General features: G+C 36.2%; 2 protein-coding genes across 2 annotated transcripts in view; both read left to right on the top strand.

Moving 5' to 3' along the window:
• The window catches only part of HIBADH (3-hydroxyisobutyrate dehydrogenase), a 138,702-nt gene that overhangs the window by 18,696 nt on the left and 100,812 nt on the right, over positions 1-19,194 (top strand). The window contains exons 3-4 of the mRNA XM_017526866.2: positions 11,653-11,762; positions 14,681-14,802. Of these exons, the coding sequence (XP_017382355.1) occupies positions 11,653-11,762; positions 14,681-14,802 (232 nt within the window). The remainder of the gene's footprint in view (positions 1-11,652; positions 11,763-14,680; positions 14,803-19,194) is intronic.
• Positions 2,580-3,073, top strand: LOC108303086 (40S ribosomal protein S24-like). Its single transcript, XM_037737929.1, has one exon. It carries the CDS (start codon positions 2,580-2,582, stop codon positions 2,970-2,972), a length of 393 nt encoding a protein of 130 aa, XP_037593857.1. The 3' UTR covers positions 2,973-3,073.

The raw sequence follows: 19,194 nt of genomic DNA, 5'->3' as shown, positions 1-19,194 counted from the left end.
TATTTAAAAAAAAAAAAAAAGAAATGTAATCAAAACCATGAGACACACCCCACTAGAATCTAGATTAAAAAGTCAGGTAACAAAATGTGTTGGTGAGGTTGTAGAAAAATTGGAGCCCTCGTACACTGCTAGTGGAAATGTAAAATGGTACGGCCACTTTGGAAGAGTTTGGGAGTTTCTCAGACAGTTAAACATTAGAATTATGCCTTGACTCAGCAATTTCACACCTAAGTATATGCTTAAGAGAAATGAAAAATTTGTATCCACACAGAAACTTGTATATAGCAGTTTTATTTGTAACAGTGAAAAAGTGGAAACAACCCAAAAATCTCTCAGACTAGAACGGCTAAACGAAATGTGTTATATCTATACAATGGATGATTATTCAGTAATGAAATGAAATACTAATATTTGCTGCAACATTGATGAACCTTGAAAGCATGCTGCATGAAGGAAGCCAGTCACAAAAGACCACATACTATAGACTTTTCATTGAAAGTCTATAGTAAGGAAGCCTATATAGAGACACAAAGTACATTAGTGGTTGCTTAGCGCTGGGAAAGAGGGAGAGTTGAGCGTAGAGGAATGATAGCTAATGGATATAAGGTTTCTTTTTGAACAGGTTCTAAAATTGATTGTCATGGTTGCATATATCTTTGAATATGCTAACAGAGCCTTGCTTTGGTACACTTTAAATGGGTGAATTACATGCGAATTATATGTCAATAAAGGTATTTAAGAAGATGTATTGAAGTTCTAACTCCTAGTACCCGTGGATGTGACCTTTTTGGAAACAGGGTCTTTGAAGATCTAAGTAACTTAAGATGAGATCATCCTGGATTTAGGGCAGACCCTAAAGCTAATGACAAGTGTCCTTACAAGAGACAGAAAAGAAGACACAGAGACACGGGAAGGCGATGTGAAGATGGAGGCGGACATTAGTTTTGTTGCTGCCAGTCAAGGAATATCAGGAGCCATCAGAAGCTGTAAAAGGCAAAGATGGATCTTCCCTTAGAGCCTTTGTGGGGAGCGGGTCTCTGTTGACAGCTTGATTTCAGACTTCTGGCCTCCAGAGCTGTGAGAGAGTCAATTTCTGTTGTTTTAAGCGACTGCGCTTGTGGTAACTTATTGCAGCAGCCATGGAAAACTCATGAGCAAGCATTGGGAATCTACAAAATGTGTAGGTTTTGAATCTTTCTTTACCACTTAGTATATGTGCAATCTTGGGCAAGTTTTTCAGTGTCTCTATGCCCTTGTTTCCGCATATGTGAAGAATAATCATACTGTTTTCATTGAGTTGTTAAAGGGATTAAATGAGTTAATTATGTGCAGAACTTAAAATACTATTTGGCATATACTAAGCACTGGATGTTAATGTTAGCTATAAATTAGTTTCTATCTGCCTTAATTTCACCTCTGCTATACACAGCTGTTCCTCTTTCCATGCTGTCCATTCAAATGGTAGATTCAGATATTCTCTTCTTTGTGAAGAAAAGTTACTTTTTATTACATAAATCACTATGGGTTAAGTCTACTGTAGGTTACCTTAGCAAAACAGGGGATAGGACCTTCATTAAGTTCACTAATTAAACAGATGTTTCTTGAGAACTTTGTATGTACCAGGTACTGGGAATATAGCTCAGAACGAGATAGTCACAGTCCTTGCCTTTAGGGAGTGGTGGCAATCTTGGTTCACTGCAACCTCTGCCTCCCAGGTTCAAGTGATTCTCCCACCTCAGCCCCCTGAGTAGCTAGAATTACAAGCGTGCACCACCATGCTCGGCTAATTTTTTTTTTTTTTTTTGTATTTTTAGTAGAGATGGGGTTTCACCATGTTGGCCAGGCTGGTCTTGAACTCCTGACCTCAAGTGATCCACCTGCCTCAGCCTCCCCAGGTGTTGGAATTACAGCATGAGCCACCTTGCCTGGCCATTCTGATTACATTTCTATGATGCCTAATGATATTGAGCGTCTTTTCATGTGTTTACTGGCCGTTCATATATCTTTGTGGTGGGAGAAATGTCTATTCAGATCCTTTGCCCATTTAATTGAATTACTTGTCTTATGTTTGCATTGTGAGACTTCTTCATATATTCTAAATACAAATTCCTTATCAGAGATATGATTTGCAAATATTTTATCTCGTTCTGTGAATTGTTTTTCACTTTCTTGATGGTGTTCTTTGGAGCACAAGTTTTTAATTTTGATGAAGTCCAATGTACCTATTTGTAATTCTGTTGCTCATGCTTGCCAGATCCAAAATCATGAAGATTTACCTCTGTGTTTTCTCCTAACAGTTTTATAGGACATCTTTGAGGGTTGGGGAGGTGGGCCACTAAACAACTCACGAAATAGATAATTATTACTTAATTCTAACTCCATAGATATTTTTTTCCTCCTCAAAAATTGCCTTAGCACTCAATTGCAGTCAGATTAAAATTTTAATAGAAACTTGTTTTCTATTAAAGCTCTCACTTCATTAGCTTGACTTGATATAGTAACAGGGGGAGGAAATGACACCTGTCCTTAAAAATGTTTGAGTCGTTTCCTCCCCGGCTGTGTAAGGATAGGCCGCCATCATGAACAACACAGTAACTATCCACACTAGAAAGTTCATGACCAACCAACTGCTTCAGAGGAAACAAATGGTCATTGATGTCCTTCACCCCGGGAAGGCAACAGTGCCTAAGACAGAAATTCGGGAAAAACTAGCCAAAATGTACAAGACCACACCGGATGTCATCTTTGTATTTGGATTCAGAACTCATTTTGGTGGTGGCAAGACAACTGGCTTTGGCATGATTTATGATTCCCTGGATTATGCAAAGAAAAATGAACCCAAACATAGACTTGCAAGACATGGCCTGTATGAGAAGAAAAAGACCCCAAGAAAGCAACGAAAGGAACACAAGAACAGAATGAAGAAAGTCAGGGAGACTGCAAAGGCCAATGTTGGCACTGGCAAAAAGTGAGCTGGAGATTGGATCACAGCCGAAGGAGTAAAGGTGCTGCAATGATGTTATCTATGGCCGTTGTGGATTTTTCACGAGAAGCTTAATAAACTAAAAACTTTCATGTGAAAAAAAAAAAAGTTTGAGTCAACTCAAATATACCCTGAATTTTGTAACCTTTAAACGTTTCAGGGTACTATTGTGGCAAAAAGTTTCAAGGTTTCACACATGCTTTTCCATCTCATCCCAAGTCGTGTCTTAACCTTATAGTAGTAGAATGAAATTCATTTTTTAAAATCCAACATTTTTAAAAACTAAACATAGCTATGAAATAATAATGTTGACATTTAATGTATCAGAACATATTCATACAAATTAATATTACCTTTTAAAGTAGTGATCTTAGTAAATTACATTTGTTCTGATGACATTGCCACTGTTCAAAACATTCTCTCAGCTGCCAACATAAATCATTTATCAACAAATGCTTTCATTTTCTGTTGCCCTCAGGACCAAAGCTTTTCACCCTTTACCCTTCTCACTTCATTCATCTAAATTTCACATTGTCCTACCTTCCACTGCTGTTAGAAGCCGTACTCAGAGGACCTCTTGGAGTCAGGATGCTTAAGAGAATAAGAGATGTGGGGAAGAGAGGCAAGAAGATTCTGTCTTCCAGGCTTCCTGCCTCAAGTGAACCACACACAGAAATTTCCCCACTGTGTATTGGGGGAGGGTGGCAACTGTACACAAGGAGCTAAGGCAAGCCTTCACTATTCACTCATGTGGGAGGAGCACTGACCCAAAACCTACCTTTCCTTCTTCACACCCAGCGACATATTGCAAGGAAGAAGAAAAGGAAAACCCAGTAACTGAGTCTGTGTCCTAGAACCCTAAAATTTCTATGCAGGAATCTTGGAGACCTTGTCTTCGTGACTTTCATGACTGCAAAGATAATGATATCTTTCTTGGGTGAGTAAAAGATTATATGTAGTCTTCTGTAATTCCATATCAGAAATGAAATGACCCTTAAGAATTGGCAGTACATTATTCTTTGTATTACAAATTCCAGGAACATGACAATAATAAATGTGGCAGCTAGTCAGGAATAAAAATGCCTTTAAACAATTGCCACTGGGCATGGAGAGTGGTGGTGACCAAAGTCCCGTGCTTGTGTCTCTCTGGGCCTGATAAATTTTGCAAGTCTCACATAGTTTAGACTGCTCCAAGTTATTTTTCTTTTCTCACAATGTGTTTCTCAGAACCTATCTCCTTTGCATGACTGTACGTGGATTGTTAGGGAAATAAAAACTTTGACATGTTTAATATGCTTTAAATGACTATTTAATAGCTTGCTTATGCCTTTAAGTGTTAACCTATTCTGAAAGGGCATTTATAATTGGTTGAACTTGTTATTTGCGACCATTTCCATAAAATATGTGGACATTTCTATTTTCTTATCCCTTTTTTTTTAAATTTAAAAAAGAGACAATCAGAGGGAAGTTTTATTACTATTATATAAGGGTTTATTAAAATAAGTTGGGCAGAGTGATGGACTTAGAAAATGAGTGTGTTTGTAGGGCAGCCTCCAAGGCCCACAGGAAGCTTGCAGTTGATGATGTTTTTTAACTTTTAGGTTCAGGGGGAGATATGCAGGGTAAATTGCGTGTCACGGAAGGTTGGTCTACAGATTATTTTGCCATCCATTTAATAAACATAGCACCTGGCGAGTAGTTTTTTGATCTCTACCCGCCTCCCTCCCTCCACCCTCAGGTAGTTCCCAGTGTCTGTTGTTCCTTTCTTTGTGTCCATGTGTACTCAGTGTTTAGCTCCCACTTATAAGTGAGAACATGAGATATTTGATTTTCTCTCCTTGGATTAGTTTCCATAGGATAATGGTCTCCAGCCCTGTCGATGTTGCTGCAGAGGATATGATCTCATTCTTTTTTATGACTGCATAGTGTTTCATGGTGTATAAGTACCACATTTTCTTTATTCAGTCTACCATTGATGGGTATTTAGGTTGATTCTATGTCTTTGCTATAGTGAATGTGATGAACATATAGTGCTGTGATGAACATACAGGTGCATGTGTCTTTATGGTGAACTATTTATTCCTTTGGGTATGTACTCAATAATGGGATTGCTGGGTTGAATGACAATTCTGCTTTGAGTTCTTTGAGAAATAGCCACACTGCTTCCACAATAACTCAACTAATTTACATTCCCACCAGCAGTGTATAAATGTTACCTTTTCTATGCAGTGTTACCAGCATCTGTTATTTTTTGTCTTTTTAGTAGCACCTATTCTGACTGGTGTGAGATCATATCTTGTGATTTTGATTTGCATTTCACTAATGATTAGTGATGTTCAGCATTTTTTCCATATGCTTGTTGACTGTGTGTATGTCTTTTTTTGAAAAGTGTCTATTCATGGCCTTTGCCTACTCTTTAATGTGTTTGTTTGGTTTTTGCTTGTTGATTTAAGTTCCTTATAGATTCTGGATAGTAGACCTTTGTGGGATGCATAGTTTGCAAACATTTTCTCCCATTCTGTAGGTTGTTGGTTTACTTTTTGTTGAGAGTTTCTTTTGCTGTGCAGTAGCTCTTTAGTTTAATTAGGTCCCATTTGTCAATTTCTTTGTTGCAATTGCTTTGGTATCTTTGTCTTGAAATCTTTGCCAGGTACATTGTCTAGAAATTATATTTCCTAGGTTATCTTCCAGGGTTTTTATAGCTTTAGGTTTTACATTTAGGTCTTTAATCTATCTTGAGTTGAATTTTGAATACGGTATAAGAAGGGGTCCAGTTTCAATTTTCTGCAAATGGCTAGCCAGTTTTTCCAGCACCATTTATTGAATAGGGAGTCCTTTCCTTATTGCTTGTTTTTGTTGACTTTGCCAAAGATCAGATGGGAGATGGGTGTAGGTGTGCGGCATTGTTTCTGGATTCTATTCTGTTCCATTGGTCTATGTGTCTGTTTTATACCAGTACCATGCTATTTTGGTTACTGTCGCCCTGCAGAAAAGTTTGAGTTTGAAGTCAAGTAACAGGATGCATCCAGCTTTGTTTTTTTTTGCTCAGGATTGCCTTGGCTATGTGGGCTCCTTTTTTGTTTTCATATAAATTTTAAAATAGTTATTTTCTAATTCTGTGAAGAATGTCATTGGTAGTTTGATAGAAATAGCATTGAATCTATAAATTGCTTTGGGCAATATGGCCATTTTAACAATATTGATTATTCCTATCCATGAGCATGGAATGTTTTTCCATTTGTTTGTGTCATCTCTGATTTCTTTGATTAGTGTTTTGTAATTCTTGTTATAGAGATCTTTCACCTCTCTGGTTGCTGTATTCCTAGGAATTTTATTCTTTTTGTGGCTATTGTGAATGGGGTTGTGTTCTTGATTTGGCTCTCAGCTTGATTGCTGTTGGTGTATAGGAATGTTAGTTATTTTTGCACATTGATTTTGTGTCCTGAGATTTTGCTGAAGTTGTTTATCAGCTTAAGGAGCATTTGGGCTGAGACTATGGGGTTTTCTAGGTACAGGGTCATGTCTGCCAACAGGGATTGGTTGACTTCCTCTCTTCGTATTTGAGTGCTTTTTATTTCTTACCTGATTGCTCTGGCCAGGACTTAAGTACTGTGTTGAATAGGAGTGGTGAGAGAGAGCATCCTTGTCTGGTTCCAGTTTTCAAGGGGAATGCTTCTAGCTTTTGCCCATCAGTATGATGTTGGTTGTGGGTTTGTCATAGCTTATCCCTTTATTATGTTTGTGTTTCTGTTGGAAACAGATGCATCATTTCAGCTTTTAGTGTCTTTTTCAAAAACGTAATTGATAATAATAACTAGATCTTCATATTGTAGAAATTTTGAATCTTGAAATTGTGAATGCAGTGATTTGAAAACATAAACCCTAGAACCAAACTGTCTGGGCTCAAATCTCAGCTCCACCATTTTCTAGCTATACGATTTCAGATTACTTAACCTTTCTCTGCTTACATTTCTTATTCTTATATAAAATGGGGATAATAAGAGTACCTTTCTCTTAGTCCAAAAGAACCTGGCACATAGAAAGTACCACTGCTGCTGCTGCTACTATTACTGTTGCTGCTGTTGTTATTGTGTCCATACCACATTTCTCCAAAATCATCTCTAACACACCCCAAACGTACCACTGTCTTGGCTGAATCATTGAGTCCAGAATATGTTGAAAGAGCGTCACATTTATATTTTCATTCTTGATTATAGCCAGAAGGCCGAGAAGTGATATGTAGACATATTTCTAAATGAAAGAGTGAAGATACAAATTAAAACCAAACTAGGAGATAAAGTGATTTGATAGCATTCCTGTTTAAGAATCTATTCTGCACTGCCCCTCCTGTCCCACATTTATTTTGTGGGAGATACTGGTTTTTCTTTTTAACTTAAGCCTTAGCATCAAGGGCATGCGACTTGTGCTTCATTTTGATTGTGTAAGATTTTCCTTGGCAATGCTGCTGATATATGCCAAAAGTCTGGGATGTATGCACCATTTCTGTGTGAGTTTTGTGATTGAACTAGGCTTAATTAGATTCTCTTTTCTTTTGTTTTCTCTTTAAAATCTTGGAAACCATTTTGTTGTTCCTAGGTTGTAAGGCTGAACATGTTTGCTTATGTAAATCTCTTGGGATCTAATCTGGCATCCACTCAGGTCTTGTTAAAGAAGAGCTTTAAAAGCCTCTTGCTGAGTGGACTCCATCATTGTTGACCAAATGTTTCAAGATGTAGCCACAAAGTGCTTTTTTCAGTTTTTCAAGTGTAGTGTAATTTTGATTTTCTACTTTAAAAGATTAAAAAACACGGGAGTGACAAGTTTAACAAGGTCACGGTCATTTTGTTTCTTTGTAAATTTCTGCTACCCATCTGGTTTACTTGGAAGCAACGCCGAACTTATGTGACTGTTTTTATCTGTAAGAGGCAGCAAGATTTTTCTCTTCATATAAAGCAACTAGGTAGCAGTTGTCTTCTTCCAATGGATATGTAAAAAGGGGATGCAGTCCCTTCAGATTACTCTTGGCTCTTCACCCCCTCCTCATCCAGGAAAGCAGATTTTTGTTTTTAATTAAACATTTTTAATTTAAGCAGATTTTAAATTTATTCAGTTGCCTGTTTTTTATATTATGTACCCACCATTGATGCATACTGGCATGCAGGTAAATCAAAGTTAAATTCACAGAAATTGGCTACAAGCATTCTTAAAGACTATATTGTGGTATATACAGAAACCAATTTCCTGTAGTCAAAATTGAGATAATAGAAAAGTAGAATTGTCTTAATTCATAATAGTATAAGTATGAGGCAGTTGGAATTAGCAGGAGCTCTCTCTGGAGCAGCCTTGACAGTCAGGGCAGAGCCATGTCCCAGAGTCAGCCAGGCCAATGACCATCCACAGTTGTGGAGGTGTTGAAAACCTGCACAGTGAAAGTCCTGCTAATGCTGTGCATTTGTGCTGAATCATTGCATGTACTTCCATTCCCCTCAGCTCTTTTTCATAGGAACCATACCTTCTTAGAACTTAGATTATTAAATATGAAAAATAGCTCTGCCTAAGTTTCCTTTTACTTTGGAGATAGGAACCCTGAAAGATAACACAAATCACTATTCTTATTTTATAGATTTGGCAGCTGAAGCTAGAGATGTTACGTGGTTTACACAAAATCACTCGTGACTTATTGGCTGAGCTGCAACTAAGCCTGGGTCTCTGGCTTCCCAAATTAGTATTCCTTTCACTGATCCATGCTGTCTTTGCTTATCCATTCAATTAGCAAATGTAATTGAAGGGACTCTAATTAGTTTGGCTTCTAAAGGCTTTTGTAGTTGGCGTCATATTGGCAACAAGGTTGATTTTTTTTCCTTCCAGCTTTTGAGTCATGGCCAGATTTTGTCAGTTAGTTATTTCAGGGTCTTGAAGTCAGCACATGGATGGTAAGATTATTTGAATGTCTATTTATCTGTCTAATAAACATGCCTTTGTAGTACAAATTAGAGACTGGTATGATGTACCAGATACGTGTGTGTGTGTGTGTGTGTGTGTGTATGTGTGTGTGTGTGTGTGTGTTTATTAGATATAGAGCAGTTGTGGCCAGTACGGTGGTGACATTCCAGCTATCACTACCATTGTGTGTTTTTTCTGGGCCTGTGAGCTTTGACACTAGTTTCCTATATAATTGAGGGGTTAGCAGTATTCTGGCATTGCAGCCATCTCAAGAAGCAGATGCTAGGGATGCAGGGGGCTGATTGGCCACCCCATGCACTTGGCAAGTGCCTGAATTGGCACTGCCAATTCATGGGATTAAGAAACTTGGAGGTGTGAAATACCCTTAGGTCTGTGAGCTAATTGTTGTTGCCCCTTCAGGGCCCCTATAAAGGAGTTATGTAGATGGAATTTAATTTCTTTCAGTAGGCGAGAACTCAATTCCTAAGAGGAAGTCGGAAATTAACTCTTAGACTGCAGAACTTGCTGATGTCCCTGAAAGATCTAGAAGGATGGAGCTGCAATAGAAGGAAAGCATGCCATTGTTTTGCATTCTGTTTATTGGAGTAGAGATGAACAAATGGGACTGTCTAAGTAACACGTGTTTTTGGTGTAGTACAGGAGTAGAGAAGTATGACTACTATAACTTTTTTTTCTTATCATTTCACTGAGCTCTATTTTTCTTGAGTAGACTTGAACTGTTTGCCAGGAAATAGTTGCCTCTTCTAGAGTCTCAATATTTATGCAGGTATAGGAAAGGTTTTCATGCAACTTAAGCACTTATTTGTCATTTAATGGAAAATTTTTTAATTTTTAGAATTATTTGTAGCAAATTCTGATTATATATCAAAATACACAGGTTGACTGTATCTCATTGTAGATTCTAAAATGCTGCATTGTCTTTAGAGTGAAACATTAAAAGAATATTCTTTTTTGTTTATTTTAGGGTCGGAGATGTTTTATAATATCATTTGCTGCCTTGTTAATACACAATATGCCAGGATACTTGATTAACTGAAATTTTAAAGGGTGACTTATTAAACTTCTTTTCATTAAAGCTGTATTTATCCTGAATTTGATTTAAAGCTGATAGTCTCTTATGGAAAATTGAAATGTAATTACTTCTAGCTCTTAATATTTAGATTACACACTATGTTTGGCTTCCTATTTCATTTTCATCAAATGCACATAAAAAATAAAAAGAAAATGTGTGTAAACTTCTACCACTTGAAAAACGGAGGCATTCTAATTCGTAAGACGCTTACATGTCACTTCACATTTTTTAGTAGAAAATATGTTTCTACATGCATAATATATGCAGAAATATGTTAGTTTTTACATATGTAAGTCATTCTGGAGAGAAATGCTCAATAATCTGCCTGATAGTCTTTTGTCTTTTTTTAATAAAGAGAAAAAAGGCTTTAAGGAGGATGTTGTGACAATTTTGAGATGCTGGATTTCTTTCCCTTTTTTTGTTTTTTTGTTTTTTTTTTTCCAGAGACAGGTCTCGCTCTGTTGCCTAGGCAGGCTGGAGTACAGTGGCGCGATCATAGCTCACTGTAACCTCCAACACCTGGGCTTAAGTTATCCTCCCATCTCAAGCCTCCCAAGTTCCTGGGACTACTGGTGCACACCACTACACCCAGCTAATTTTTCTATTTTTTTGTAGAGGTGGGGTCTCGCTGTGTTACCCAGGCTGGTCTTGAACTCCTGGATTCAGGCAGTCCTCCTGCTCCAGCCTCCCAAAGTGCTGGGGCTACAGGCATGAGTCACTGCACCCAGCTGATTCTTTCTATTAAAGGAGAGTTTGAGTCAGAGGAGGGAGCTCCTGGTCTCATCTGACCTCTTTGGTTGCCACTCGGCTGGCCGGGTTTATCAAGGTCAATATGTGGGAGAGAGCAAAGGGTGGGGGATGTGAGTAATAGTACATCTACTCATGCATGCACCTACACAAACAGGATAGACAGTGTAACTTTCCTTTGCAGTATGTTCATGGTCATTATTAAATCAGAAAGGAGGGTTGAGAGAGTGCCCTGATACCTATCCCTGTATCTTTATTCTATATTTAATTTCCTTACAAGTTCTGGTACCTCATGCTGTTAACCTTCCTAGTGGTATTCACAGTCTTTGTAGTGTTTATGTCCTTGTCCTGACCTTTTCTTTTCTGAAACAGACTTATATTTTCTTCTTTTTTTGCTTGAAAATAGAGACGGGAGGATGGTAGGGATTGGGATTTGTGATTTTGTTAGGGGATTTTGCTGCCCACCAAATCACTAATGAATTTTACAGTTGAGTTACCAGCTTTGTTGTACTAAAATATTTTCTTAGTCAAAATGTATACCAAAGAGTAGGCTGTATAGGAATCCAACTAGGAAGAACCCATGAGAAGTATGTCTATTCCCAGGACTGCTGGGTTTTGCCCTTTTACCCTCAACTCCCTTCACACTTTTAAAAATAAACCATAGATTGGATTTCACAGAAACTGCATCTGTGTATAATGATGTGCCTTTATTTTGGGCAGTAAGCTTTATTTTATTTATTTATTTATTTTTTGTCATTTGGAAACAAGGATTAGTTTTTATGCACTGTCACTATTATAGGCATGCATGAAAAGTGGATCCTGTTTATGCTCTAGAAACTGCTTACATTTTAATTTAAATAATGTACCTTTGCAATTTTTTTTAAAGGTAGTATCTTCTCCAGCAGATGTTGCTGAAAAAGCTGACAGAATTATTACAATGCTGCCCACCAGTATCAATGCAGTAGAAGCTTATTCTGGAGCAAATGGGATTCTAAAGTATGTATTTCTCAACTGTGGATATTTTCTTCTTAGGATAGTTCATGAATTTCACGTGTTAGAACTATTAGGAAATTACAATTTTGTTTGTTAAGCCTTTCTATACTATTTCCTTTTTTCATAAAGTGAATAGTGTGGTGGGTTTTCTCTTTGTAAAAGGCTTATTTTTTCACTGATGTCAAGTATGTGACATTGCGAATAAATTCTTTTGGTTCTATTTCTTTAACTCTTGCATTAAATTTACCCTTTCATTGGTAATATGTTTAAGAGGCTTTTAAAACTTACATTTTAAACTGTGCAACTATTAATAATAAAATTTTCTTACAGCTTATAGAAATTCAGGAAAAGCATTTTATGAAAAATGTAGTCAAACATTGGAAAGAACACCATTGTTAAACATTTTATTATATGAAAAAAGTTACTGTATGTCCTGTGGGTTAGTACGTCTGTAGTAAGAACTTTGGGAAGTTGGAATTACTTTGGGAAGTTGGAATTAAGGTTAGCGTAGCTCTTTATGTCAGGGGTTGCAAATTATTTTTGGGAAGAATCAGACTGTCAATGACCTTGAGCAGTAGGATGTAAATAACTCCCACAAACTTGGCGTTCCGGTAATGGAACACTAGGCATAAATCGGTTAAGTAAAATATAGCTTAGGTTAGAGTTTCCTAACCAGTGCCTATTTTCCCTGGCTCTAGAAACTTTTTGGTTAATTGCTGCTTATTGCCAAACCCTTGCGGTTATGTTAGGATGTCAGTGGTTGAATTCCTAATTTAGTTTTCTCATCTCACTGTTTCTATTCCTAACTTATTTTGTTATTCAGTTTCAGCAAAGAGCTAGAGCAAACTGTAGATGCCGTAGTCACATGAAGGGCTAAAAGAAAGGGTTTAATTTCATGAAACTGTAATATGTGAAATTTGAAGTTTTTGAAAACGGAATTGCGTTAGAAAACTAACCAACTTGTAAGGAAGGAAGCAAAGACACTTGGATATTGGGCAGAAAACTGATAAGATAAATGTTTAGATTTCAGGGAAGGTTAAAAGACACTCATTTTGGATGGAGCTCTCAGGGCCACAGTCTGTGTGGTCCGGAGGCATCCTAGCTGTCCCGTTACCTAGCCTGTTTCATTTATGGTCCTGCTTTACCTCTCAAGGAAAAGTTGCTAAAAAGAGGAGATATAGTTCGGCATGTGTTAATAGCCTTTGTTGAGGTATATAGTGACTAGCTACCAGAACAGTTTTGTTCAGGGAGTGTTTTTAAAAAGTTTGGCTTTACATTGAACTATAATTTGCTTCTTATGGGTGGTTCTTTATTTTTTCTGGGTGAGGAGCATTTCCACATACCCAGTGCATGTATAATTTTTAGGATGACTTTCCATTTGTTTAAAGGTTTAAGATCTTAAAATATTAAGATCACAGATTGATAAACAGTTTTTTTTAGGTTAAAGAGAAACCTAGATACTCTTAGAGTATGCTATTTCTCTTCTGTGAAATATACACAACCATTGCATTTGAATTGTAACAATTCATATGTCTGTAATTGTTGTTTAAAGACTTTTATATGTATTTTTCTTTTTATTTTGAATTGGTTTTGCTATGTTGCCTAGTCCGGTCTCCAAGCCATGGCCTCAAGTGATCCCTCTGCCTTGGCCTCCTAGAGTGCTGGGATTACAGGCATGAGCCACCATGCCTGGTTATGTTTAAACCATTTTGTGTGATATTTTTAAAATAGATTCTTTTTAGTAGTTTTTATCAATGGTTTTTCTATTTTCTTCTTCAGTATTTATTCAGTTTTAATTTTCTAATCATGATTCCATGTCTTCTGGGTTAGTATACCTATAGTAAGAACTTTGAAATGTTTGGCCAGGCACAGTAGCTCACACCTGTAATCCCACCACTTTGGGAGACTGAGGCAGGATGATTGGTTGAGCCCAGGAGTCCAAGATCAACCTGGGCAACATGATGAGGCCTCATTTCTACATAAAATTTAAAACTTAGATGGGTATGGTAGCATGCACCTGTGGTCCCAGCTACGTGGGAGGCTGAGGTAGGAGACCCTGTCTTAAAAAAAAAAAAGAACTTTGTAAAGTTTGAATGAAAGGTTAGCCATAGCCCTTTAAAGAAATTATAATTTAGGTTAGAGTTTCTTAGCCAGTGAAGATAGACACTGCCTTATAGATAACAAGGGAATTATGTAGGTGTATATTTTGTACTTATAGTAAAATGAAAATTTTTTCTTTAAGAATACCATTTAAATATTGATGCAAAATATGATATATGAAGACTCTTTTCCCTTTATAGTTTTTATACATAAGTTACCCTAAAAAGCCAAAAAGACTGTGAGATTTTCAGATTCTTTCATATATTTTCCTTTCTACCTGTTTGATATTTTATTTTGTCATTAGAAAGTTATAATTATAAAAGAATATGCCATCCTGACACAAATGGCTAGATTTCAATTGCTTATGTTTATTCTTGATAGTGGAAATAACATGGATATATGAAATTTGCTTGTTAAAGACAAATAAATTACTTTTTAATGAGTCAACTATTTTACAAACAAAAATTTAAGTCCTATCAAATACCCTTTTAAAGTTAAAAGGTGTTTTAAATTGCTTACATCTTAGCCTCATGTTTATTATTATGGTTAGTGTGTATTTCACCTGAAATCAGAATTTATACCATGTAGTATATTAGATTTTTCGGATTTTTTGAAAAAGTTTGGCTTTACTTTTGAACTATAATTGATCTAAAAAAGAACATAAGATTTTAAAACCTGTTCTAATTAATAATGCTTTTAATACTAAACTAAAAACCTGCTTGACACATGGCAGCTTTTTAGCAGTTTCTAATTCTGTAGATAGTTGCATGAAATTTTTACTCAGAGTTGTAAACTAGAAATATTTTTATTTATTTATTTAGAAAAGTGAAGAAAGGCTCATTGTTAATAGATTCCAGCACTATTGATCCTGCAGTTTCAAAAGAATTAGCCAAAGAAGTTGAGAAAATGGGAGCAGTTTTCATGGATGCCCCTGTTTCTGGTGGTAAGTGGTAGCTAAAATTTTTGCAAACCTATTTCTTTTTGTCAAAAGGAGCAGTTACGGTTTTGTGGTACCATGTGGTTTTGTGGTAGTTATTTTTAGACCTGTTACAGGATTCCTACTCATAAAAAATAAAAACAAACTGACATGTTATTTAGTACTCTTAAGTCTAAATAACGTTGTTAGTCTTAAATTCAGATAAAAGGATGTCACAACTTTGAAGTGTAGTGAATTTTTGGTCCATTTACTGTGGATAGGAATACATCTGTTTTTAGAAAAAAAATTTTTGGAACTCATGAAAAAAATAATCAGCTTAAATAATCCTGTAACTGTTGAAGAAATTGAACAAGTGGTTTAAAAAAAAAATCATTTCACAAAGGTAACTTGGCTCAGATCATTTAACAGATGAGTATTACCAAAATTTCAAGGAGCAGATCATCTAAATTTTTATACAAACTTTCCCAGACAATAGAAAAAGAGGAAATACTTCCCAACTCATTCTGTAAGACCTATATAACTCTGATCTTTACACCAGATAGAAATGTTATGAAAGAGAAAAATACAGGTTTATTTTAGTCATGAATAGACATGTAAAAACTTTAAAAAAGTATATTAGCAAGATAAATCCAACCATGTATTAAACACTATAACCAAGTTTCGTTTAGCCCATATATGCTGAGATGGCTTAATTTTAGAAAATCTGTGCATATAATATACCATGTTAACATGGTTAAAAGTTATATGATTGTCTCTTTTAGAAGAAAAGACTCACTAATGAAATTCTAAAAACTTACTATTAAATCATATATTAATAGCAGGTATCTGGGTAGTTTGGAATGGCAGGATTATAGCATGATTTTTCTGTAATTTCTAAGTTTTCCAAAATCACTGTGTAATCAGAATTACTGTGTAAACTTTTATATTTATATATTTGTAGCAGTATAGCAGTAGATAGCAGAATACAAATTTTATTCTGTTTACATTAAACTTGATTGTGGACTTTAGAATTAAAAATAAAATATAATAATTTTATATTTTATATGTAAAATATAATTTAAATCATTTTGTATTTTTTTTTAAAAAGAACTTAATGATCTTGTAAAGGTACCTCATATCCCAAACAATTTTTGAATGTAAGTGGAGGAATAATAATTTCTAGCTCTTCTGATTGATATATTGAATTACTTAAATAGGATTTAGGTATAAAGATTTATGATAGGGTATAGGTACGTTCATCAAAAGTACCTACAAGATACTAATAAGCAGTTTTAAGGTTGGTGTTAGTGTGATGTTTATTGGATGGAATTAATAAACTGAATAGTTCTTTCTTAGAGTGGTTCTACAGTTGAATTTGAAAATTGATATGGTACAAATGATCTTGCCATTGATTTTCTTTAGCTTCAAGAGTACAACCTGAAATTATAATCTGATAATAAAAATTACCAATTTGATTTTTGAAATATAATCTGAGATAACTTTGATATTATTCTTTTGTTCTTATCAAGCAATTTTTAAACTTTGGTTTGTCGTTTTAGGGCATAAAAATGCTAATATAATTGAATACACTTGAGTCTGCACTATATAGTAGATTAAAAGCTTTGTGCAGGGATGATTTGTGATAATTTATTGGTTGACACATGATCATTATGAGGTTAACTAGTGTATCATAGCTTATTTATATTGGTCTTATTATTATGTTTATATTTTTTTAACATGGTTTGTTACAAACTGTTCCACTTCTCCACTTAAATAGACTGGTTTAAAAATTACTGTATTTTAACTAGATAAAGTTAAATGAAAGTGTTTTAGGTCCACTAGGTTTGATTGTTTGTTGCATGGTGACAGACCAGTATGCAGACACAATGGGATTTGCAGTAGAGAGAGAGTTTAATAATTGTAGGTCAGTCAAATGAGGAGACAGAGGAACCTTCAAATTTGCCTCCCTGAAGGGCTTGGGGATGGAGCTTTTAAAGGGTCTGAACAAGTAGGTGATGGGCTAAAAGGTGGGCATTGCTGATTGATCAAGAAGCAAGGGGTAAGGTCCTGGGACAGGGAGATGAAGAAATGGCAATCCTGTGCAGAGTTGGTTCCTTGGTTGTGATCTTTAGACTGTTTGGCTTTAGCCATTCTGCTGGAATTCAGGATCTGAAAAACACCATAAGCAGTTCTAGGGTAAAAAGGTCCAGTGTCAGAGATTCTGTCTATAGGAACAATGGTGGAGCACGTGGTCAGCATGCCACATGACTCTTGGTTAGTTAGCAGCTGCAGGGAAGTAGGTTGAAGTACCCCAGTGCACCCTGGTCAGTGCCTGACTATAATTCTGCCTAAAGACTAGCTTGTAGTTCTCCATTAACTCTGTGAGGGTGGTTTCTAAAGGACTTGGGGAAAAGCATGGCTTAGATACCCAAAATGGGCCCACAGTTTTATAGAAGCCCTGTTGCTCATCAGTCTTGAAACATGGAATTTTTGAGATCATTTGAACAAAACTGAAGAATTTCTCCCCATCCCTTTCTCTCAAGTCTTCATCTATTTCCTTTTCCAGACTTTTAAAAATGCATCATGGATTTATATATAGGTACATACAGATAGAATAGTATTCTAAAACTGTAAATGGGAACATAACTATACTTTTATTATTCTGTGGTTAGTATTTTAAAGAGCAGTTAAAAAAGAAACTCAGATGAATTTGAAATATTGATTTTTGAGAAGCAATTGGTTTCTTCAGTCAAGCGTTTCCCCCTACTTCCTGCTAAGTATTATTCTAGGGAGTAAAGTAAGAATTATTACTTAATCATTTTTCTAGCCTATGGAGTAACAATTTGAAAATTTTCCTTTGGTTTCATTTTGATACTTAGTAGACTCACTGTGTGATGGCTCCTGCATACATTATCCTTATTAGAAATAATACCATTGTATTTAAGTGCTATGTGACTTGTTTTAAAAATCGAACGTATATCCTTATTAGAAATAATACCATTGTATTTAAGTGCTATGTGACTTGTTTTAAAAATCGAACATAAGTAATGCTTAAACTGTTAATCACCCTGAAACCAATGTGAAGAACCATTTTAATATTGATGTAGTTATCACTTTGTAGTATAGGTAGTAGTTTATAAAGCACTTTGGCATGCCTCAACCTATTTGGTGTTTCTTTTTGTTTTTGTTTAATTTTTAATTTTTGTAGGTATATAATAGGTATATATATACTTAACAGGGTAGATGAAATGTTTTGATATTGGCATGCACTGCGTAATAATCACATCATGTAAAATGAGGTTGGTGCTTCTTTTTGAAGCTGTCAAACTGTACATCTGTTTTTTGAGACGGAGTCTCGTTCTGTTGCCTGGGCTGGAGTGTAGTGGCATAATCTTGGCTCACTGCAACCTCTACCTCCCGAGTTCAAGCAATTCTCCCTGCCTCGGCCTCCTGAGTAGCTGGGATTATAGGCGCCTGCCTCCACACCTGGCTAATTTTGAATTTTTTAGTAGAGACAGGGTTTCGCCATGTTGGCCAGGCTGGTCTTGAACTCCTGACCTTAGGTGATCTGCCTGCCTTGGCCTCCCAAAGTGCTGGGAATACAGGTGTGAGCCACCACGCCTGGCCTCAAACTGTACATTTTTGTCAGAGCCCACATCATGCTGTATTTATAGCCTATGATTTTCTTCCTCTTGAGTTTAAGCTTTTTAAGTTTAGGGAGTAAGTTTTTTTCCCCAATTAAAAACAATTTAATATTGAATATATGTATAAGATATTTGTAAAATATATGTGAGGTATAAAGTATAAGTATACATTGAACTAATACATACCCCTACTCAGTTTAAGAAATAGAGCCTTACTATTTATTACCTTTGAAGTTCTTGCTTCCCCTATCCTATTTTCTGTTCTCTCCGATGAGAGGTAACCAGCATCCTGAATTTCGTGTCTTATTCCCATGCTTTTCTTTATAGTTTAACTCCACATGTTTTTATTTCTAAACAGTAGTTTATTTTCCACTATTGGAACGTTATAGAAATGGAATCATAATGAGCATGTTCTCTGACTTGCTTTTTCACTTTACATTGTATTTCTGAGTTTCATCCCTAGTGTTACTAGAGCCCCTGGCTTACTTGCCACCTTTGTGAGAATTAGAACGGGGTACCTCTTGCCAGGTGCAGTGGCTCACGCCTGTAATCCCAGCACTTTGGGAGGCTGAGGTGGGCAGATCACCTGAGGTCGGGAGTTTGAGACCAGCCTGACCAACATGGAGAAATCCCATCTCTACTAAAAATACAAAATTAGCTGGATGTGGTGGTGCATGCCTGTAATCCCAGCTACTCAGGAGGCTGAGGCAGGAGAATCGCTTGAACCTGGGAGGTGGAGGTCGTGGTGAGCCAAGATCACGCCATTGCACTCCAG

This window comes from Cebus imitator, unplaced genomic scaffold (genome assembly GCF_001604975.1).
Source record: "Cebus imitator isolate Cc_AM_T3 unplaced genomic scaffold, Cebus_imitator-1.0 Scaffold45, whole genome shotgun sequence".
Classification (NCBI taxonomy): Eukaryota; Metazoa; Chordata; class Mammalia; order Primates; family Cebidae; genus Cebus; species Cebus imitator.
Note: the sequence above shows the minus strand (reverse complement) of the source record. Positions and strands in the feature narration are given on the sequence as shown.

Bases quoted from the DNA above. Each gene is read 5' to 3' on its own strand.
- LOC108303086 (XM_037737929.1), top strand. From the start codon at position 2,580: ATGAACAACACAGTAACTATCCACACTAGAAAGTTCATGACCAACCAA.